This window comes from Haliotis cracherodii, unplaced genomic scaffold (assembly GCF_022045235.1).
Source record: "Haliotis cracherodii isolate W230 unplaced genomic scaffold, xgHalCrac1.p SCAF_4, whole genome shotgun sequence".
NCBI classification, from domain to species: domain Eukaryota; kingdom Metazoa; phylum Mollusca; class Gastropoda; order Lepetellida; family Haliotidae; genus Haliotis; species Haliotis cracherodii.
The window spans coordinates 21,691,674-21,716,555 of record NW_027266297.1 but is presented as its reverse complement, the minus strand read 5'-3'; the positions used below and the strand labels follow the sequence as shown (position 1 = coordinate 21,716,555).

The window sequence follows — 24,882 nt, the reverse complement described above, 5'->3', positions numbered from 1 at the left end:
TGCAGAGTAATCAATGCTTTGTTGAAATGTGTGTGTGTGTGTGTGTGTGTGTGTGCGCGCGCGCGTGTGTGTGTGTGTGTGTGTCTCTCTGTGCAAATCAACACTTCAGCTACATGTATATGGACGCTTAACAGTGCCAAACAGTGAATGTCTCCATTGTCACCCATCATATATACATGTACGATGAACCGTTTCACCAGTGTTAAGTAGAACACATGATAAACAGGTAAGTATTTTTTTATTGTAAGCTATAACAAATTGAATGTAGTTTCAGTCTGTTTGTTTAATCACAAAATAATACAAGTAAATGGCATTCAAAAGTCTTTATGTCATTTGACAAAAAACAGTATTTTAGTGTTGATAACGTTACCTTTCGAAACTTAAATATAATACATTTTCTACATAAAAAGAAACAAACCTTTTACAGCACATAAGTAGCGGGATAATACATGTACATAATAAAACATGTTTCGGTGGTGCAATATCTGGATCAGGGAAACATATGCATTCCCCTACTCATACTGCTGTGTCTGTTAATAATTATAATCACATGAATATACTACGTTTCCTATTACTAACTAGAGATGTATTAGCGTGTACCTGCACAAAAAGGCAGTCTCTTCACTGCTATTTCTACATAATATAGAAGGTACATCAAATCATTTCATGCCATCACAAATTTCCAGAGTGATAGCGTGGGCATGGGTGGCCCAGTCGTCTAAGGCGCCGCGTTTCGCTGTGCAGAGTTGCGTCCCTTAGGCACACCAAAAACCTATGATTGTGGGTTCGAATCCCGGTTCGCCCCGATTATGCTCCTGGGTTTGTCAGCACCATACCCATGCTCGTGGGTTTCACCGAAGTGGTAAACGTCCTTTCCTGGGCTTTCCTCCCATATTAAGCTGACACGCCGTGATATAACTAGAATACTGTTAAAAGTGGCGTTAAACCCAACGCACTCACTCACTCCAGAGTGATAGCCAATACCTTCGATTACATACTTCGATACACAACCTCAGACCAGATCAAAGGACTTCGCCTCATCATGGCCAAATGCCATAGAACTTTGAAACAGATACTCCTGTGCCACCTTGCTACTTTGTCTTTATTAACAAAGCTGTGTGAACGTCCATTTTTATGACCTTCAATTGCTAAAATCATGTCATGTAAATACGGGTGTTTCCAATTAGTTCAGTGCGCAAAGGAGTTGCTCTATTTAATTAAAACGACCATTATTCAATGCTAAAGAAGATAAGTACCAAATTGTATCCTACTACATCATGAACATAATGCGTTTTATCCTATATGACATTGAAAATATAAACAAATGCAACTACCTCAAGGGCTATCCATCATATAAACAAAATATAACAATCCTTGGTTGTATTGAATGCAACAAAGAAAATATAGCATATGCTTCTAATTAGAGCGACATGATTGAAGGTACCTATGACCTAGCAATGATATGATAAGATTGCCATACACAAGTATGTCACTACAATATAGCCACATACATACAAAACGCAGGAGATGCTAAACTGGCAAACATAATTTACGAAAGAACTTTACTGTAACCTTGACAGATAGGTAGGCCACAGATAACATTTCCCAATTACGACCCCACCCCAATTTAACGTTTATCAATTTTCATTTTCCCGCAGTATATTTTTAGTAATAATTTAGACGACCTCTCCTTCAGACTATGACCATTAGGACGACCCCGAGCATCGACATAACTGATCACACTGTTAAGGGGATGTAGCTGATGTGACATCCCTGAGACATCCAATGTGGATTACAAATTTAAAGTGTGTCGGCGGAGCGGTCAATGTCTGACAAGGCCCTGAAGCATTCCTGTTAACATGGGACTGATTCATTACATTCAGCAAATCAAAATTAGTTAATGCTGCATATGTGAATGGGAATGTAAATGACAGGAAAAATGGGGGTTTCTGAATGGATAATTATGAGATACTGTCTATATTGTCATAGATACGGTAATGACAGTTTTATAGACATTATAACTGTGTATATTTGCAAGAATCGTATAAAACAAAGTTTTATATAAAGATAAATCGATATTATGAAATACGAAATCCATTATGATTCATTGAGGATAATTAGATAGATCACACGAAAACAACATATTTTTTCCAGTCAACAAGCAATCGTATTGGCATGCCAGTGAAATGTCATATTTTCAAGCAAAATAATACACAAAAACAATCTGAATCAATGAAGATCACGGAAAATAAGTATAAATGTCCTCAAAGGTTTACATAAACGTCTCCTTCTTCTTTGTTGCTGGCTGTGTTGCTGGCTGTGTTGCTGGCTGTGTTGCAGGCTGTGATGCTGGCTGTGTTGCTGGCTGTGATGTTGGCTGTGTTGCTGACGTTCACGTAGGTGTCTGGAGATGCTAGCTTCATATCGACGATGTCGTACAGGGATGCCACGTCAACCTAGGCAGAAAGGCAATATATATCTGTCTCTGATACCATGTCTTTTAATATACAAGTCCCGATATTTAACAATAAAGGAATATTGAATTGCATGTTTGCATCACTTCTATTGTTACAAATCGCATTATTTTACTTTCCGTAAAGGCAACAAATTTGTTTCAGTGGCTGGGATCTGTGACCCCATGTCCCGATGGCGCGGATCGTTGCTCATATTGTAGAAACTGGTTGTTGTGTCTTAAATATCTATTATCATTGAATAACAAAGTCATCACTCACTCACTCGTTCACTCAAATTACAGCTGTAACTATTCATAATGTATATACCATCTTACCTCTGTTAGGTCTTCATCGTGCAATATGTGGGTCACACGGTTGATGTTGTTGAAGATATCCACTTCATTGTCGTGAATCATTCCTTGAAAGATGTTCCTGATAACACACAGCATTGCTGCAAACTTCCTGTCCCCTTCACTGAAAATAAATCGAATGATCTGCAATCCCATAGAGGAGACAACGCAGCAAATAATTTGTTATAGGTTAAATCTGGGGACAAATAATATTTTTCGTTTTATTCTGAAACAAATATATTTGTTCACCCCTCCTTCAAACCATGTTGTCGTTCCCAAAGTGTCTCCCAAAGTCGATCAGTTCGTATGTGTTTACTTTGACATGCCTGCATAATTATGAGTTACGTCTGTAAACAAAGAGATGTGCAGAATGTTATGACTGAAATGGCTTGTATATCACGAGACAGACATATTAGGTAAGATCTATCATGTGACCACCATCGAACGTTCAGTGTAAACCAGGCAATTGTGACTAATGATATAGGGGTAGATTCTTAAACGAATAAAGTTAAATATTTATACATATTATGATGTTTTTATTTGTTATTATTTTAAAGAATGGATTACTTTACAATAACAGCAGTCAATATTGGCAGTAAACGTGAGATTCGTGCTGAATTGAAATGTATGTACCCGAACACAACAGTCACAAGCTTTTCGGTACTTCCCTCTTGTGCAGAGTCAACCACGTCCACCAGATCTGGCAATGACGTCAGAGAGAGGCTTTCACTCTTGGACACGCATACCACATGTATGTCTTTAGCTTGAGAGGTCACCTGTTCCTGTGTAAGATACAATGACAAAAACATGCCCCATAAGGTTGTGGGAAATTGTAAATAATTCTGTCCATTGGCTTGTCTATTTGGGATTCACATGGATTATTAACTCCTGCAAAGGTAGATAGCTGCAGTGTATTTCCACTTGGAATACCTGGAAATGTAGCATGACCACAAAAAGTCTTATTGGTGATACGATAGATTTGATAAAAAAAAAACACGATAATAGTAATACTCAATTCTCTCATGTGACACATTACATGTATGATATATACTCTTCAAAAAAAGAAACTTGACACTGACTTTCAAAATGTAATATAATGCGATTGTTTCAAAATAGGACACAGAAACCATAATTGAAACACTGTTTGAAGATCAATGTACACAATGTTCAAAACATTAATCGTGTCACCTAGACAGACACACGTACACGATACAGTTAATGTCACAGGGGTACAGAAAATGTCAGCATCGGTTGTGGCCACCACGTGCATTAATCACCGCTTGACACCGACGACCCATAGATGCAATCAAGTTGTCAATAACACGCTGTTGGATGTGCTGCCAGTCATGCTGTAGTGCATCAAGAAGCGCCTGAAGTGTTTGGGGCGGTGGATTCCTTCTGCGAACGCGTCGATCCAACACGTCCCACAGATGCTCAATCGGGGACAAATCTGGTGACCGGGCTGGCCAAGATAATGTCTGGGAGTTGTTGTGCTGTAAGATGTCCTGACAAACACGCGCAATATGCGGTCGAGCGTTGTCCTGCTGGAACTGTCCGCCATGAACGTTGACGTGAGGAAGAACGTAAGGCTGTAGGATCAAGTCTCTGTAACGCACACCTGTCAATGCACCTGCCACATGCACGAGTGGTGTTCTACAACCGTGATGAATTCCGGCCCATACCATGACACTCCCGCCGCCAAATGGGACAACCTGCTGCACACAGTTGGGGTGTAACGTTCACCCCGACGTCTGACCCTCTTTACATCTATGTCAAGTTTCTACTTTTGAAGAGTATATATTGTTCATATGTAAATGTAACACTTTACCCGAATGTTCACTGCAATGTTCAGCATGTGTGTTGTTTCAGTTAGATTTGTTTCCCCAGTGTAAGTGAGACATAGAGAGCCGCATTCCAGACACTGGTTGGTTGACGAAGGGCACATGCGTTCTACGTCCTATGTGAAACAGGATGCATAATAATCATACATATTTGTTTTCATACACATGTGTAGCTCACACACGTCACACGAGTCAGTGTATCCATTGGAATTATGTACAGTTAATCTTTAATAATAAGATAAACGAATGTAAAAGCTTCCATTTTCTAACATCTGAAAGGAGGAGGTATGATAAGGGCCCTTTTGGCACAATGAAAAGGTTAACATTTTGCAATATCGGTATGGAAATGATGATAACTGTATAACAACTACCCTTTTCTTTAAAACTCTTTTTTTAAGTTTGGCTAAACTCTTAAATTATGCAGATCTGATTTGCGAAAATGAGCCCTTATCCTACCTCGTCCTGTTTGTTTTGTTTTTTCATTAGGGCATATAACTCGGCGGTTAGGCTCTTAATGTTACATCACATGAGGAAGTTTTGCAATAATTTACAATTATTTGATCCACGGATGAAAATGCATCCATTTTCTGATAAGGATGAGGTAAGATAAGGGTTCCTTTTATGTCACTGAAAATGCCAAAAATTAAAGTTTGAAATATTAGTATGAATATTATCAGATATTCAAGTGGATGACAACTAGTCTTTTTTTCAATCTTATTTTGGTAAATTTTGGACTACTGACATGATCAAAAACATGATAAAGTGTCATTAATGTCATGAGTTAAAAGGTTAATTATTCAAAACCTTCAAATAATTTTAGTACGAGAATGTCCGTTTTCCATATGTTTGTATTTATCCACACGCCAGTGAAAATCAAAATATGTTCAAATAAAGCTTCTCGAAACACTCTAAAATCAGTCTTTCTACAATTGTACCCCTACTTATGCCGTAAGTCTGCTAGTGTTGCCGTAAGTCCGAAATCTGCAATTGTTTACGATATATTAACATTTCTGATAACTTTCAAAACAACTTCCAATTTCTTGAAACATTTGGTAAGACAAAATATATTATTATTTCCTTAGTTGGGTGAGAATTCTACTTCCAGGTTAATCTTGGTGATATGTATATCCCCATCTTCCATTATTGTGGGTATCAGAGAAATGGAAACATCCATAATCTGCGCAACACTTGGCCTTCCCCATAAAAATGACAGTCGAAATAGACCTGATCCATGAGAAACACCACGGACTGCTGCAAGAGAAGTTAGACCAGTATTGGTGTATATCGTGAGCTGAAAGGTTTACCTTGGTAGCCCCTGGGAAGAGAACAACCACACTGCAGTTAATGTCCCTGATCAGGCTCCAGAATCCTTCCACGTTCCTGCTGCAGGGTGTCTGACTCACCACGTAGCCATACCGAGACATGTGGGACTATTGGTAGGGAAATAGCTTAGCACATATACAGTGTATCACCCTTGCCACATTCATAAGAAATCTCTGCCAAAATCAGAGTCGATGGTATGATTCCGACTATATCAAGGGCATGTGTTAATGAATCATTATCAAATAGTTATGAAAACAGGTGTTCGCCAAAAGGTGAGCGTATCCTGCCCCACAGGTGTCATCCGTTACAAACACATGTAAAAGGCAAATATGTAAAAAGGGCAAGTCGCCATAAACGCGTTTTTAGGCGGAATTTGAAACTTCATTTGTAATAGTAATGTGTTTTAAACAAGTGTGTCAGGATGGAAAGGAACATTGCTGTAAATAATTTCCACAAGGTTTTAACCCAAATTACACTGATAACAGAAAATGCCATCTTATACATCACTTACTTGCAAGATAAAAGCAAAATGGTCCAACTGTCCATTTATCACCAATCTCCCTGGTAATTCAGCTGCAATGAAACATGTATTGTCATGATCCAAAATGCGAATGTAACTGTAGATGTATGCTGAACACGATATAGCAGGTTGTTCTATCATGTGGAACAAATACGTGTTCTAACAAAATGACCTGCTCAAACATATAGAGAATCTCACACTCGTGTCTTTTGATATCAAATATATCAACGAGTCAAAGGACACGAGGGTGAGATTTTATTTATCATCCAACATCATGATCTATCTTCCAACTTTTCCAGTTTGTAGACAGTAAAAAGCAGTGTCTTACGCGTAAAAAGTACTGCTAACAGCTTCAGTAGCAGAGCCATTTGTGATGTCATTTGATTGTGACGTCATGGTAACAATGACGTCACAATGGTCTGCAAAGCATCGTGGTGCAATTTCATCTCACCCAAGCGATATATCCTGTGGGAGTCAGTTTTGGATGATAAACAAGTATACATACCATTTGGATCTTGTTTGTCTCTCGTTGCCTTCGTTATCTGCATTGACCAACGTTACAGGTTCAGAATAATTATCTCGCTATAATGTTAATGTGCTCAGTTTGCTTCCGTCGAAATTTGAATAAGACATATATATTATTCATATGTTACTGCAGTACGTACTCATATATACCAAAGCCATGTATGTATATACAATGTATTCTAACTTAAATGACTAACTTCAAAGGAGGTAACCGACTTATCCACTTCAGGTGAAATCGTACAGGTAAATTTCAAGTCCAATTACCTGCAGCAGCTCAACAATCGAACAGCTACCGAGATTGAATGTTTGGGCTATCTGTCGTCTTTCTAGAAATTGCTGGCAAGGTAGACCCTGGTCTCCCATAGCAACTGCCTCCACCAAAGAAGAATAAACACATTCATACTGCTCCTGCAAAAAAATATGTTTCAATAAATCCCTTCTTAAATTATAATTTATTGTACAATAACTTCAGTTTTTTGTCATGTGTGCACAAATATATTCAAGCCCCCGTTATATAGCTGGAACGTGGAGGTAATCAATAAATAAACAATATTCTCTTGTGTTCATTCCCACAGGGAATAAACAATATACAAATGACACAAATATAGTATTATGAACATATTTACCTTTGTTTGTATCATTCCTTTCCTTTGATCTCTCAGTTTACATACAAAGTCAAAGATGTCCACTTCATCGTCAGTCTGAATTTTGTCCAGATGGTAGTCCAGGGTAATGTACGTTCCAGTTCGGCCAATACCAGCACTAAGCCCAAAGGTGTGTATATGAGTAAGTCTTACAGTTGTATATGAAAGTTTCATAGTAAAACATGTACAACTACATTATGCCATTAAAATGTGTTTAATGTCGCGCAATGTGTGGAATAATAAAAATGTATAACCCCGTTGAAATATAGTTGGGATTCAATTTCAGTAACTGTCATGTCTTCACTGACAGCTTCGAAACGTCACTTAAAGACAAGGTATGCTTATTTGGGTACTCGACAACAGTTACATACAAGAACTAAGGTCGACTGTTTTTCACTCTATTGTCAATGCCCTCCTGTTGGTAAATTTAATACAGTCTTCCTCTCAAGCAGTGTGTGAATAGTGTTTTGAATTCGCATAGTCAGATTGAAGAGAACATGGGTAGTTGCATATGTAGCACTCACCTATCGTTTAAGTAACGAAATGAATGTAGTATTACAATGTCTGTTTGACTTCCGTGACCAAAGTAGCCATTAACACCCTATAACAAATTAAAGGAATGGTATACCTGCAGTGCACAAGAAGAGGTCCATCTTGACAAGTGGGGGCCTTCCGTACATGCCAAATGAAATTCAGCAAAGACGTTACTTCCGGAACTGAGTGGTCGGGCCATGCCACAAAATGAAACTGCGTGATGATCCGACTTTCTTCTGTCTGTTTGAACAGACAAGATAAGATAAATACGTAGACATAACAAAAGATGCACGAGAACGAGTGACACAGTGGTTACGTTGCCGGGATTTTCTGTGCAGATTTGCATCGTTAGCAGTTCAATGATTCGCTGGGTCTAAATCCTGGATTCCGTGATTACGATACCTTGGTCTGTAAGCACCATATCCGTGCTGGTTGGTTTCAGTACCTCTCTACGACTTGCAGCGCGTTGGTGTTTCCTCTGACACACATCGACATAAGTTAATACTTGTCAAGGTGGCATAAAAACCATCACACATGTCTCGTTTTGCCACTGCTTTTCTACAGATAGTTACGTATTAGTATGTCGGAAAACCTTTGTTAACAAATGTCTTCAACTTATACATAACACATAGTACACTCCAGGATTATAAGCCCTCTTGACTGTCTGTAATTTAAGTTTAGTGGTATACACCTAGAAATTATCACAGCACTGCGTACTCTACTCAATTTTTTCACGAAACATATGTTTTTGCTTACAATATGACACACACATATTGAAAAATGGTAAAAAAGGAAACCGGTTATCTTATATAATTATAAGTTAACACAAGAGAGTTGCCCAACTCGATTTTCCGTTGGCAAAATAACAGGCAACATAGCGGTGACAGTTCTATGAATGGTGTTCGCAAAAAGGGTTAGCATGTCCTGCCCTACCGGTCGCACTCTCCACTCACACAATATGCAGAAAATAATAAGGGTTTATATTTGAGGCCTTACGCCAAATTTGTTTGTTGCCTTATGACATGTTTTGTAAATATTTAATGGCGATATAAACTGCCGAGCAAATGAAAGTATGCACCCATGTTTGATTGTGACTAGAAATGAAACAAACAAGGGCCTGTTATTTGATGGTGATGTATTTGATGCTGGTATCACAGGCTATATTACATGCATCATATCAATGAGTTTCTGACATGTGACGTGCACATGACGTCTCAAGGGATATATGGGAGTTCTTTGACTTATATAATAAGAAAGGGTTAGAAAGAGAACTTTTGCTAGGTGTGTAAGCTTACGTGTCGTTCTGTGACAGAGAATTCCCTGATGATGTAATGAGAACGTGTTTCCCTTCTAGCAAAAGTGATGGTTAGGTCTCCGATGACGAAAGGATGTTTCACACTCCAATACTGTTCACACTTGTCCTAGAGTAAACAGTCAGAACATAACTTTGAACAATATTTAGGCTTTGCTGATTAACACTAGCAGAGACACTTTGTTGCATATTGCATACTAATTATTATCATGATAACCTTACAGCCAGGTTATAATGTCTTTTTCTTAACTTTTTTTTTGATAGTCTGTGAGAGATATGATATCCTTGCGACATTGGGGAATTGAGGATAAGTTTTAGTTTACCTGAGTGGAGCGACAATCTTCAGAGGCCTAGGATAGACGCTTCTCCGAGATGACCGTGACTATCAAATGTTAATGACTACGTGGCGTCAGTGGCGATACAAAGGTAACCGAAGGCCACATTGACAGGTATTTGGCCTACGCCTTTTGTGAAACGTATCCCTACAAAAATATATTTATTACAATACCTTCCCCTTTTCAACAAGGTGTGTAAGCATGACGATCTTGCCACATTTCTTCTCCCATATCATCCTCCAGAAGTCTTTCAGTGTCCTTTCTTTTGGGGCTATATTAGTACAGAGCAAAATCATTTTACACCCTGTTTCTGGATACATTTCTGGTAATATTTTCCGGTAAAGTTAAACGGACCACTTAAGGAACTATTTAAATTAATAAAGTATTTTCCAGATGAGCATTAGTTCTTTGAGTAACATTTAGATGAATTATTTAGTCATCATACCATCCATCTTTAAAATTCTAATGTTGAAACTGGTTTTACTACCTTGTGCTGCGATGTATGCCATGTCCGTTTTAAATCCCTGTTTGAAGAATAAATTACCTGTTTGTATTGAAACTCTTCTCACACATTTCACATTTGCAACGTGTTTTAGCAAGAAAAAGCTATGTGAGACATTATGTCGAGAAGTATAGTTGACATTGAAAGTAATATTATCTTATACCCCGCCCTGATTAAGACAGCCCTGATGTTTTGTTGATAGTTACGGACATGTCAAGGAGTGAATGAGTTAAAATTCAAGTCGGATTGGCATAATATCAGCATCAGCCAAATATTGTCGAGAGTCTGTTACATCCTCAAGATGGCGCCACATTCCTAATCGTACTTACGTTGATGTAGCTGGCGTTGATGTAGGTGGAGGATGGGTCTCCTGGCAGGATACTGAGAGCCACTCGGTTGTAGTCATCTGATTGGTTGAATGAATAAAGACTCATTAGACTTAAGGAAAACACGTGGTAGGCGAGTGCACGTTGAGGATTCTGCAACGTTACTCAACATTCCACATGTATCGTATTGCAAAATATATAGAATGCTGGTGTACATTAATATTATCTAAAGTGGAATAAACCATTGCTGATCATTTTCGCTATCAAAGATTATGCTTTATAACCTAAGTAGAAGATTATGATGGATATTTTAGGTTTCATTCCTTAGTTTCTCATTCTCTTTGGTAAGTACGTTTAACACCTTTTTTATCATTATTTCAGTTATATCACGGCGTGTCTGCTTGAGTGAGTGATTTGGGTTTAACGCCGCTTTTAACAGTATTCCTGTTATATCGCGGCGTGTCAGCTAAATTTGAAATGAAAGCCCGAAGTGATGCAGGTCTCAGACGTTAACCACTTCGGTGAAACCCACGAGCACGGGTATGGTGCTGACAAACCTAGAAACATAATCGGGGCTAACCGGGATTCGAACCCACAATCATAAGTTTCTGTTGTGCCCAAGGGACGCAACTCTGCTCAGCGAATCGCGTCGCCTTATACGACTGGGCCACCCATGCCCCCGTGCCTGCTTGAAGAAGACGTAGGACTTTGGTGAAACACACCAGCGGAAATACAATCGTGGCGAATCTGAGATTTGAACCAACAATGAGAGGTTTCTGGCACACCTAAGAGTTGCAATTTTGCACAACCAAATGCGGCGTCTTAGGCAACTGGGTCACCCGTACCCGATCTTGTCATGATCAATATCAAAAGGACAGAAAACATACATGGGTAGTATGACATGTATCTGTTTTTCCCCTTGTTCATGAAATCTCTTGATTCGTCAAATGTGTTTGTAAATCCTGCAGGTAAACTCTGAAAATATATAGTTGATTATCAATTATTAGGTAATATCAAATTCATGTTACATTTAATTCCGTAGGTTTGATTTTGATTAGTACATCTCCATCCCAGTTTTTGACACAAAATAAGACACAATTAATTAAGAAAGAGTACCTTTTTGACAAAAAAAACTGCCATTTGTTTTCTATTCTGTTCTTACAATGAAGAAGATACAATTTTGATGTCATCCGATGAAGTACTTTACCTCATATTCACTTTTGAAGCGTGTCTCTGTCTGTGTTACTTGTGCTACATGTTCCTCTAATGCAGCTGTTGGTATTGGGGTAAAAATGATGGGTTCAAGCAGGGCGGGCACGTTTGGAGCTTCACCCTTCTCCGCATCATCGTGTGTTGTCTCTTCAGCAACATGTCCGATGTCATTTACCCTTGCACTTTCGCCACGAAGTTGCACAACAACATTTGTAACTGCATGAACGGAAGAGAAGACATGGCAGACCAAAACAGAAAAGTAATACATTCAATGTCCTGCAAATACCCCCAATTATCTATAATTTTGGAAGTAGAATTGTAAGCTTTTTTGTTACGGAACTCAATAACAGTGTTAAATTTTCATCCAGCAGTTTCTACAAGAAGTATTGAATCTTATCATGCATTGTCCTTTAAGTTGACAACACGGATTGCATGTCATTTACTTGAAGTAATAGTGAGTGAGTATGGTTTTACGCCGCTTTTAGCAAATTGAATATTCCAGCAATATTACTGCAGGGGACACCTGGCAGGGCTTCACACATTGAACTCATGTGGGGAATCGAACCCGGGTCTTCGGCGTGGCGAGCCAGCGCTTAACCGCTAGGCTACACCATCGCCCCACTTGAAGTAATAGATTCCGCGAGTCAGAATGAAATTTCATAACCAATTGCCCTTAAAGTATTTGACATTGTGGGTCGCGAGTCATTCACGTGAATATCTGTCATACTAACCTTTACAATCTTACAGCTTATAGTGAGGAACTTGGCAGTGAAAGAAGTGGGATTATAAACAATGCAACATTTTTACGACACAACGTGACAGACTAATACAGGAAATTCTGTTAAGGCGGTATGTTTCGAATGCATGCCTTTTGAAGATTTGGTTCTGCGAGGCAAACGCACATGCACTAAAATCAATGCTAAACAAAGATAATTGCTTTGGTTAATGTTTTGAGTGAGTTGCTCGAAAACTGTACATATGTGAATGTGCCTTACAAACATTAGAGCATGCACTAAGAAGCAAGCTCAATGGTGTTGAATGACAGAAGACGTTGGTAAAGTGGTGTTACTGACGCTGATTTTTATAATCTGTAACAAGTGGATTCCAGGAATAAATTTGAAAAAGATGTACGATTAACATGCAATATTAGTGTCAGATAGTATGCCGAGATCGAGATACTTAGTGTAATTCACTTTGGTAAGTGATTACGATGTAGAAACGTGGCGTAAATAAAACGTCATTACCTGTTGTAATTATGGCATCCTTCAGGGATATGAGCTTCGTACGAACCCAGACAATGGTGTCTCTAAATAAAACGTGTTATATAAATAATACATTGTCTCTGATATAGATACTAACATACTGTAAACAATGTAACATCAAGAGTAAAGTCCTATTACTCCAAAACATTCCTTGGATCTAATTATTTCTTGATGCACTAAAAACTAATTTCAGAATTCCAGAAAGGTTCTATCCTGCGTTATCATAACATGGAGTCAGCGGAACGGTACTTGATTTTCGTCATGTACATATATTTTCGGAGAGATACATTCTTGTCGACAATCTTCATATTCACAGTCAGTTTGAGGTTTATTGCTTTTATTACAAATTCGAAGTGTTCGTTGTTCTAGCAAGCTTCAATGATGTAATGTAGTCCTCAACAATGTAAGAAAGCGACTGTGTTATAATATTACATTGTTGTCACAAGAGTTTCGTTTTCTGTACACTAAACATCAACTTCTAAACGATAGCTAAAACAAATACATATTGTTACTTATCCGTTAACAACAATAAATACACCCACAGTGCAATAGTTGCCAAGCAAATTAGTATTCAAAAGTGCATTGCAAACGCTCGACCATTGAGAGAAATAGATAAATATTTGATCCACACAGTACATCACATGCTTGTGAAACAAATCTCGACACGCCAGAAACCCATGATTGTGGGTTGGAATCCCGGTTCGACCCGATTCTGTTTCTAGGTTTGTCAGCACCGCACCCGTGCACCCGTGCTTGAGGTTTCACCAAAATGGTACACGTCTGAAACCTGCATCCCCTCAGGCTTTCCTCCCACAGTCAGATGACGCGCCGTGACGTAACTCGAATACAGTTCAAAGCGGCGATAATCCCATCTCACTCCCTCATTCAATTACTCTAAAGTTCAATTGTTGTTGTTTTTCAGTATGCATGACTACCTTTTCACGAATATAGCACATGCTGTGATGATAGCAATTGTCAGAATCAGCATAAACGACACGCCAACTGTTACAGCGACAACTGTAAAACAAAAGATAGAAAACATACCCACAGTGGCTTATCAACAACGTTTCATTAGTTTGTCATGTTCACCTGACCTGAAGAAATTATCTTAATGTGAAACAACACACAATCCTTACAATTACAGTTGACAAAGTAGACACAATTTATGAATAACAACTTCTTTTAATTAATACTGTAAAGGTGACGTTTCGTTATACATGTAGATAGATCACTATACTGTTGTCAACCAAAACGGAGTGAGGAACATGGTACAGAAAATTTCAATTCAAATTAAAGCTGCAAGCAGCAATGGCGGGCTCCAAGTAACACTGTGCCCAAACGTCCATGTTCGAATCCTCAAAGGGTTTCCTTGAACCCAATCCGTCAAATGTAGGCACCACTTGCAGGGTATCGTCGCAAGGAAAATGGCGTGTGCCAGGGTGTCCAGGTCTGTTCTAAAACCATTTCCGACCTCGAACATGTTCGAATCCATAAAAGGTTGGCTTGTGCCAACTCTGTCAAAAGATAGTCACCGGAAATCGCCGCTACGAAATTGGCGTGTTCCAGGGGTGTCCCAAATATAAATCAAATATTACCACCAAGCGGTGTTACTTTTAGCATACAACCAACAACAATAAATGAGATGCATATTGCACACTAACTTCATGTAAACTTGCAATAGTTTCTGTGGAGAACCTTACAACATTTCGTTGAAAAAAATGATCAAAATCAAAATTCAATACGGCCGTAACTAAAAAGGAATTCCAAAATCGGCTATTAAAGTTTGCTTTCAGTATGCAACCCAGGACAAAATGAGCTACATATAGTCTCAAAGCTTCATGCAAACTTTCAATAGTTTCTTTTAAGAACCTTACAAGCTATGATCTTAAGAGTAAAATTTCGGTGAAAAAAATGATCAAAATCAAAATCCAATATTGCCGCAACTAAAAAAGATATCGGAAAACGGCTATTCTAATTTGTTGTGTTATGTATGGAGACAATTATCAAAAAGTTTGAAAGCATTTCATGCAGTGGACTCGGAGTTCTTTGCGTTTAAAGACAGGTACCCAATAAACACTGCGGAAATCTTGAATCCATAATGGCTGCCAAACCACGTGACCAATGGCCAAAGTCAAAGAACAAAAAATGTCAAGCAGCTCAAGCATCAGATACATGCAAGGTTTCAAAGTAATCGGATACGCGGTTGCTGAGCAATAGGGCGAAATACATCTTCAAAATATTCTGTTCTTTTAGTTTTCTGTCCTTGGCCTTTGGGCCTACGGCCTTGGGTTTTTGGCGGGCACTAGTACCCAAAGGTCCACATACACACACAAAATGTGAACAAAATCGAGCAAGTGGTTATTTTTCTAGCTCTGGTACAAATATCAGCGGAATAATAATAATATTAAATCAAACGCTAACACTGGGACTCTTCAGTCTTTCGGCTTGGTGACTCTTTAACAGGCCGTAACTTCTTTGTCAGTTGGGGTCCAGTCAAACGGATTAGCGTTCTGCGTTCGTCCGGGCCCCAGGTTCCTGTCGCATTGCTGAGATAAAGTGCTAAATCTGTTTCCCACCTCGTTCATATATTCGAATCCTCAAAGGGTTTACCTGTACCAACGCCGTCAAATGTAAGGAACCTCTTGTGAGACATCACCACTACTAAATTGACCTGGGTGTCCCAGGATGTTTTAACCAATATCCAACTTCGACCATATTCGAATCCTGAAATGGTTTGTTTGTACCAATGCCATCAAATGTAATGAACCGCTTGTGAGACATTGCCACATGTGTCCCAGTGTGTTCTTAACCCATGTTTGACTTCGACCATGTTCGAATCCCCAAATGGTTTGCTTGTACCAACGCCATCAAATGTAAAGAACCTCTTGTGAGACATCACCACTACTAAATTGACCTGGGTGTCCCAGGATGTTTTAACCAATTTCCAACTTCGACCATGTTCGAATCCCCAAATGGTTTGTTTGTACCAACGCCATCAAATGTAAGGAACCCTTGCAAGACATCGCCCCATGTGTCCCAGTGTGTTCTTAACCCATGTTTGACTTCGACCATGTTCGAATCCGCATATGGTTTCTTGTACCAACGCCATCAAATGTAATGAACCGCTTGTGAGACATCACCACACGTGTCCCAGTGTGTTCTTAACCCATGTTTGACCTCGACCATGTTCGAATCCCCAAATGGTTTGGTTGTACCAACGCCGTCAAATGTAATGAACCGCTTGTGAGACATCACCACACGTGTCCCAGTGTGTTCTTAACCCATGTTTGACTTCGACCATGTTCGAATCCGCATATAGTTTGCTTGTACCAACTCCGTCAAAAGATAGTCACGTTTTGCAGGACATTACCGCTACCAAATTTACGTGTGCCACAGTTTCCAAAAGTGTACTAACCAATTTCCGACCTCGACCATATCCTAATCCGCAAATGGTTTGCTTTAAACAACGCTGTCAAAAATAAGGTACCGTAGCAATTGGCAATTGAGAAATGAAGAATCAAGTCTGAAGCGAGTCTGACCACCCGATCCGATTAGTCGCCTCCTGTGACAAGCATAGTTGCCTCTTGAGACAAGCATCGGTTGAAAAAGGCCAATTCTAACTCTGGTCGTCAAGGGTAGTACACATAATATTGAACAAGGCTGTGGAGAACGCGAGGGTATCTGCAAAGCCAGTGAATGGGGGTTTATAGTAGATTTATGAGGCGCTTCCTTCAGTATTTGTACTCAAGTCTGATTTTTTAACTTAAATCAAATAATACCACACCAAGCAGTGGTGCTTTCAGTATGCAACCCAGGACAAAATGAGCTACATATAGTCTCAAAGCTTCATGCAAACTTTCAATAGTTTCTTTTAAGAACCTTACAAGCTATGATCTTAAGAGTAAAATTTCGGTGAAAAATATGAATAAAATAAAAATCCAATATTGCCGCAACTAAAAAAGATATCGGAAAACGGCTATGCTAATTTGTTGTGTTCTGTATGGAGACAATTCTCAAAGAGTTTGAAATCATTTCATGCAGTGGATTCAGAGGAGATAGTATTTGAAGACAGGTACCCCAAAAACCCTGTGAAAACCTTGAATCCAATATAGCTGCCAAACCACGTGATCAATGACCAAAGTCAAAGAACAAAAAATATCAAAGAACTGAAGTAGCAGATACATGCAAGGTTTCAAAGTAATCGGACAAGCAGTTGCAGAGCAATAGGGCAAAATACACCTTCAAAAAATTCTTGTTTTTCAGTTATCTGCCCTTGGCCCATAGGCCTACGGCCTTGGGTTTTTGGCGGGCACTAGTACCCAACGGTCTTCAAACACACACAAAATTTGAACAAAATCGAGCTGGTGGTTATTTTGCTAGGGCAGGTACAAAAATCGGCGGAATAATAAATAATAATAATAATAATAATAAATAATAATAATAAATCGAACGATTACAATAGGGCTCTACAGCCTTTCGGCTTGGAGCCCTAATTAATGGCAAAGTTGCGCGTTGTTTTTATAAGGCTTCTAAATAGAAGTAGTCGGATAAGAGTAGGCTTCATCACTACGCCATCAATGTCGCTATCCTTGTCTACCCTTTCAGACATGGGGCTTACGTGTCATTTCATTCCAATCAAGTTTATGACGAAAGTGTAGGTCATCGCTTCATGATTACATTTGTATTACAATCGACGTGTTGTACAAAGATCGTATTGCACTGACAATAATGCACTACAAAGTGACATCGCTTGATAAATATAGATACCTAGATGTTTTATTAATTTACATTTGTAGACATAGGATATAAACTATATGTTTGGTCGGATGCACGCACTATTATTTGGTGAGTAATCCACCTGTATCTTGTTATAACAAGACTAACAGAAAATGATAGTCGTTCTCCACATACCCAGAATTACATCTTCTGTTTCGTAAGATACTAGAGTATCTCCCAGTTACAACACATAGCTGATGCGAAAAGACATCTAAACAGATCAAGTGCCACTCTAAATGACTGTCACACGGCTAAGATACAGCTCTGTACCAAACCATGCCTTGATTAGAGAATAAGATAAACACTACCACCCTTTCCAAAAGACTATTGTGGCAGATACATATTATTGTATTATATAGTTATGTAACTATTAGTTTTAAGTCATTTAAGCGTTGCATTGATATTTGTACAATGACAATTGCTTTAAGAATTGCAGGTATATTATTTCCGATTTTAACTAATGAATGTATTTTTATCAACAGGTTTGGTCATTTTGATACAGACTATAATTAAAAGGACACAGAGGGTTGGGTCAATTATTAGTTCTATAGTTAGTTTCATTCTGATATAATTAAGGGCAGATAGGTAGGGCTACCACACTATTACGTGGCCTGATTTAATGAACACCGATTGGATCATTCAAACTCTTGCCGTCTTTCTACACATTCACCCTTTGCACCATCAGGATTGTAATACCATGAAGTCATAAAGAGATGCAAATACCTCACAGGTTAGTTTTATCGTTTACATTGGTTTATAAGTGTGTACACTTTATATGTTATATTTGTATTGTGTGGGTATAGATAAAACTAGTTAATTCAACCTTAATAATGCTAAATCTAACCTAAATGTAATTAACACTTTAGTTAGGTTTTAGTGCATTTCGGAGTATAGAATTAATGTAAAAAACAAATAACTCATATAATTCATTCAGGTATTTATATTTTCCCTATGAGTGAATTGTTGCATGTTTGTGTGTTTGATTGACTGATTTCATATATGAGAGGAAGAATAGTGTATATTATGTGAATGTAAGTACGAATGTGATTTTAGTCTTAGTTGTGTGTTCTTATTGATGTGTTCCATGCGTTTGTAATGATAATAGATATGTTGATTTGCAGTTACTGTAGAATTAATGTTGCATGTTCTTTACACAGATTTTATTTACGCTTGGAATATCTGGCTTTGCGGAGCTTAGTGAACGTCGTGTGCACCCTAGTGCCATACACCGGGTAGGAACGATGTGATGTTGCATTCTCGTATATGTTTATGTGATACTCAGTATCACATCTATTCCATTTGACACGCGTATTGTGTTAAGATGTCTGTGTCATATATATTTAATTTGAAGATATGAGTTAATCAAGGAGTTATCTCCCCTTGTTTTATTGTCATATAATCTGTCATTCATGTTTCACCTAATTTGTGTAATGGACTGTTTTTAAGCCTCAAGTATATTGTATGACGCTGTATTTATTGACTGATATATTGTTTCAGGATGTGTTAATTGACAAAGGAATAAAAACGTTCTCACGCCGTAACCAGTGTCTTGGACCTTTGATTTTGCCTCCACACTAAAATCGGTTACACTATGCCAATCCTGTTCATGGTTAGATTCTGACAAGGATTGAGGATGACTTATACTCAGGTATTCCCAAATAAAACTTAACCCAAACTGAACAATAAAGATCTACATGTGAAGGCCCAAAATATTTTACTGTAACTTTCTGACCGAAGCATCATATAATAACATTTCTTTGGAAAGAGGCAATCGGACATACTCAATAACTTGATCCAGTTACCAATAAGTGTTTTATATGCATAGGGATATAAAGGATAACCCCAAATTCACCTCGAACCGAACCATATTGTTTGGTGTTGACGATTTGACACCGAGAAAGCGCCTGCATTCCAATGTATGTATGGTTTCTATTTCATCCTTCTGGTGTAGACCCCAGACTTCGGAACCATAGAATAAAATTGGAGCTAATTTCATATCAAATATTTTAAAAAATAGGTCATGTCGAAGAGGATGATATTTGAAGGGTTGGAAAGCAAAACAGCCTAAGTCCTACTTAGGACAAGTAGGACTTAGGCTGTTTTGCTTTCCAACCCTTCATTTGACAATGACGTTAAAATTCCAAACATTGTCTTTTTAGCAGCATTAGAGAAATGACTTGCGCAGGACATACTTCCAGTAAAAGTGACACTGAAATACATATTCTTATAGGAAAATTCAGTCTCCAACTTTAAACCTCATAAAAACCATATCTCATTTATCGACAACACTGAACCTTACTTTTATCCAAATTAATGTGTAGATCATAACCAATGCAATACTTTTCTGGAACTTCAATACGCTTCTGAAGTCCTCCTATGGTATCTGAGATTAGGATATTATCAAGTCTTTGACAGGCATTTAGAAGTGACTCACACAAGGAAGAGAATTTGTGTATGTCAACTTCTTTATTATGAGTAGCACATTGTTTCGGAGTATATGCTTACTCTTCCATCAGGTGAAGAGTAAGCATATACTCCGAAACAATGTGTTCCTCCTAATAAAGAAGGTGACATCCACAACTTCGCTTCTTTAGAATACTGTCGACGGCAAACAATAACAGGAATAACTCTCAGATAATCCTGTTATGGTAGACCTAAAACCTGTACTACTTAGAAGACTGGATAAAACCTTATTACACGTATATTTATAATCCCTTTTTATCTACAACGTAGTATCCTTGTAAACGTATTCCTTGATTTTAAATAGCTATATAAGGTGATATCGTTCTAGATATTCTGAGACATCGTCCTCTCTCCCATCTGTGGTACTGACATTCAGAGTCAAACCAGGTTGCGAGTAACTGTTAGACTTACAAATCCTTTCCATGCATAGATCAACTGCTTAAATTGCGTCTGTGGAAGAGTTGAAAGCATCATCTATGTTATCAGGTGGTAACAAAGTACATTGTTCAAACAATCAACCACATTTGTCAATACTATTTTTCCTCAAACTGTAGTTTCAACATGTCCCACACATAGTGGCAGTTTTCACGAGACGCACGTGCGGTCCCTGCTGATTTCAAGTCACTAGCTCGAAAGGAACAAGATAGTGCCGAGGATTCTGCTCTCGACCCAATATCGTTCTTACAGTGGAAGAATAGACTGTTGGACAAAATAATGTAGTCATTTACACTGGAGCCTGAATGACCAATGTAAGCGACCATTTAGAAGAGACACATAGACATGTTTACAATATATTTTCCGGCACTGTCTACAATGTCACATATTATATCTTTGGTGATGCTATAGGATAAATTTGCGATATACTCGTCACCTAAAACCTCGGCGATATCATCATCAATATGATCAAACAGTGTCCCGGTCTGGGCGTTAAAATCCCCACCTATGAGGACATGCACATGTCTGTTTAATGACCCAATAACGTCTGTAAGGGAGTTGAAAAACGGCGTTAGCGTTACATGCAAAGGAAATCTAAAAACACTGAGATTGGAAACAAAGTCAGACATATTCTTCTTATAAGTATATTAAAAATTTAAATTATCGTACATCTAAATACAATAACATGGCGCTTTGTCAGTGTTGACTGTTTTCTCAACTGGGAATCTTGGTTTTAACTTATTGTTTTAAATGCTGCAAAGTGCTGTCACATTGCGTGTACATTCACACGGCTTCGTTGTTAGAATTATCTTAAGAACCATAACTGGTAACTTAAAAACCGAAACAGGAAATTTCAGCGTGTAGAATTACGACTATATATGTACAATAGTTGGAAAGAGTGCAAAAGTAATACTGTCTTGTCTGTACGATGTTAGATAAATGTATCATGATATTCCCTGACTAAGTTAAATATTTATTACTAACCTGTCTTTGCTGTGGAGATTTTCCCATCAGTAGAACTTTTATTGTCAGTAGTTCCAACACCTGCACATTATGAGAAACCAAAGTATTTACAGAAGTAATATTAATGCAGTATTCAATGAATATTAAAATGTCATTGTCATAACAGTACTCTTACTATTGCTGCATACTCTACGTAGATTGTTTCCGACCTAGTTAAAATGGCATTCAATGTTGTCGGCCTCAATAATTATCCCTTGCCGTGTATCTGTCCTGTCTAAAACGTTATTGCAAATAAATATTCAATGGAGTCAGATACCATGAAATGATTTTCAAGTAACAGCTCCAAAAATATACAATATCATTGTCTAAATTTGCAATAACTCCTGCGTTGAAGGGGAGACCGTTGTACACAAATTATCGTAAGAACGGTCAGGACAATAAAACTAAAACTGATATTCTAAAGAGTGTAATGAAAGTCCTATCTTCCCGAGGCAAGGGAGTGAACTGACTGTAGAAATCTAGTGGAAACTGGACTTTTATAGTCAGTTCACTACCTTGCCTTGGGAAGATGTGAACGTCCACACCAATACAACGTCCATCTATCCAGTGGATGTTTAGAGTGCAGTTAGCTCTCGGTGATGATCTGTGCGAACACTATCAATACAGTGAGTGAGTTGGGTTTAACACCACTTTTAACAGTGAGTATTCCAGTTATATCAAGGCGTATCAGCTTATTGTGGGAGGAAAGCTCGAAGTGACGCAGGATTTAGACATGTACCACTTCTGTGTAACCCCGTGAGCACGGATATGGTGCTGACAAACCTAGAAACATAATCGGGGCGAACCGGGATTCGAACCCAAAATCATAGGTTTCTGGCGTGTCCAAGGGACGCAACTCTGCACAGCGAATCGCGGCGCCTTAGACGCCTGGGCCACTGGTGCCCCCCCCCCCCCCCCCCCCCCCCACACACACACACACACACACTCCCCCCCCACACACCCCATTCAATACAATTCCAACCTACCGTATGTATCAATCCACTCGCAAAATATTCGATAACAGTTGAAAAGTTAAAGTATTAAGCTCTCCAGACTCTCATGAATATTTCAGAACACATAGAAGTCGCATAAAACCCTCAAGATAATAAAGGCACATCCTGCCGTGGACAAGGGTTTATAAATATATTGAAGTGCAAAGATCAAGTGCTGACACTTTACTTACAATATTACCAGAACTAAGTAGTAGTAAAAGATTAAATATAAACAAATAATTAAGGTAGAAAAAGCGAAAGTTTCATTTATCCTGATTATTATATCATCACTTCATCGCTTACATTTCTTATTTGAATACAACTTTGGGCAAGCGCTTACATTGTAATTGATTTTCGTCTCGCAAAATCATAATCTGATGCTTGTGAACAAGTGCTTGATTTGAGTCATGTGAACACATTAAGTGAAATAGCACAGGAATTTTGTTCTATTATTCAGAAATAATATTATTGTGATAATCGTAACTTGGATTGTAAATGCGTATCGTATTAAAGTACTCGTAAGTAATAATAGCAACTTAAAATTAATGTATGCAAGCACGGAATTCATTGTCTAAGAGAGTGAGTGAGTGAGTGAGAGAGTGAGGAGGGAGGGAGGGAGGTTACCAAACAGCCCCAATGCAACGCGTGAGTGTTCTAACATCTGTAAAATACACTGAGTACTATATAACGTTTTCGAAATTAAGACAATGTGCATCCTTTAAGGGTTATGGGTTTACATTCAAACACACAGTCTCTTTATAGCATCCATTACATTTCCCCAATTTAAGGTTCACAAGGAAAGAATAAATCTTACGTGCATATTTTAACATTTTACATGAACATTGTTATACATTACTGTCGTGAGCGTTTCACTAACATTCAATCTCTAACACATAATATGTCTCTAATAATAACAGAATATCACTAAGCTTAGAGATTGATTGTAGTTAGATAAATACAAAACCTAATTACGCGTACATGTATGTATATTTACAATCATTGTTTTTGTCCCAGGCACTTAAAGTTGTCATCCACTTCGTTGTTAAACAAAGGATCATAGCAGGGTTGAACACTTTCTTACCATTGCTACAAACGTACCTTTCAATGTGGTGAAAAAGTACCATATGCAAGCAGTTGTATACGTGTCATTTAGGAATCGTTATAACTTGATATAACTAACTTGATCATCTCAGAATAATTACTTACACTTACTTGTCGTGTTTTCGGCTGAGGCTAACACTGGTATGAAGGTAACCACAAACAGCCAGTTGAGCAGGACGGCCATACTTGCCGTGATTGAAAACAAGGAAATAAAAACAAATGTTATCGAATTAAGGATGTGTATATATTTATTTATTTGGTATTGATTTGTTTTGATAGTCATTAATTGTGTTTTGTAGACAAGGACATGTTGTGTATATGTAAATAATGTAGTGTCTGTATCACTATGTCCTTAAAGAACATAAAAATGTTTGCTTTGATAGTTATTGCGGCACACACTGATGACTTTACACCACTATCATTGCATTAATTAAAGGACTTTTCTCTTGTTTATTAAGAAACGCGCTTAACATGAAATCAGAACACGCTGGCCCAATTCAAGTTTTTCGGTGCGCTTTTCATATTCTTTGATATCTGTAACTACAACTGCCATATTGAAGTGCAGCCAATATACATTTATACATCAAAGTTACCATACCGCTAGCTCTCCGTAGGGCTTCAATGACAGCACGTGGAGCAGTACATCCAATGTAAACAAAGGACAAATACACAAATGGAAATAGTTTTTTACGTTTTGGGATATTTTCTCAATAAAGTTGACCATTCTATGACATATGTTTATCTAAATGTGTACACTCTTAAAAAATGAAGCAGATGAAAAACATATGGAATATCTTAAAAGTACTGTGTAAGTTATGAGGAGTCGTATCTGGGTAGGAGAGTATTATTGAGGGGAATATATGTCTACTCGTTGATAATAGAAGGGATGTTATTAGCTTTAACTTATAATGAAATTAAAACCCAATCTCACGTTAATTCTAAAATCTCATTCATGTGAATAGTCGTGCTCCTTT

General features: G+C 38.1%; 1 protein-coding gene across 1 annotated transcript; it reads right to left on the bottom strand.

Annotated features, from left to right (window-relative positions):
- Window positions 1-424: 424 nt before the first annotated feature.
- LOC139479318 (receptor-type tyrosine-protein phosphatase T-like) lies at window positions 425-24,092 on the bottom strand. Its single transcript, XM_071262179.1, has 20 exons — window positions 24,020-24,092; window positions 21,798-21,857; window positions 14,075-14,156; window positions 13,122-13,183; window positions 11,873-12,093; window positions 11,553-11,640; window positions 10,669-10,745; window positions 10,325-10,361; window positions 10,011-10,108; window positions 9,486-9,611; window positions 8,285-8,430; window positions 7,639-7,774; window positions 7,277-7,420; window positions 6,993-7,029; window positions 6,479-6,540; window positions 5,949-6,074; window positions 4,632-4,760; window positions 3,437-3,585; window positions 2,789-2,927; window positions 425-2,456 (listed from the first exon to the last, which is right to left on the bottom strand). Exons 1-20 carry the CDS (start codon window positions 24,090-24,092, stop codon window positions 2,265-2,267), a joined length of 2,184 nt encoding a protein of 727 aa, XP_071118280.1. The 3' UTR covers window positions 425-2,264.
- Between the last annotated feature and the right edge of the window lie 790 nt (window positions 24,093-24,882).

Bases quoted from the DNA above. Each gene is read 5' to 3' on its own strand.
- LOC139479318 (XM_071262179.1), bottom strand. From the start codon at position 24,092: ATGGCCGTCCTGCTCAACTGGCTGTTTGTGGTTACCTTCATACCAGTG. The intron at 7,775-8,284 runs GTATACCATTCC...CTTTGGGCTTAG, and splicing joins CCTCTTCTTGTGCACTGCAG to TGCTGGTATTGGCCGAACTG. The intron at 7,421-7,638 runs GTAAATATGTTC...ATTTTTTTGCAG, and splicing joins AAGGAATGATACAAACAAAG to GAGCAGTATGAATGTGTTTA.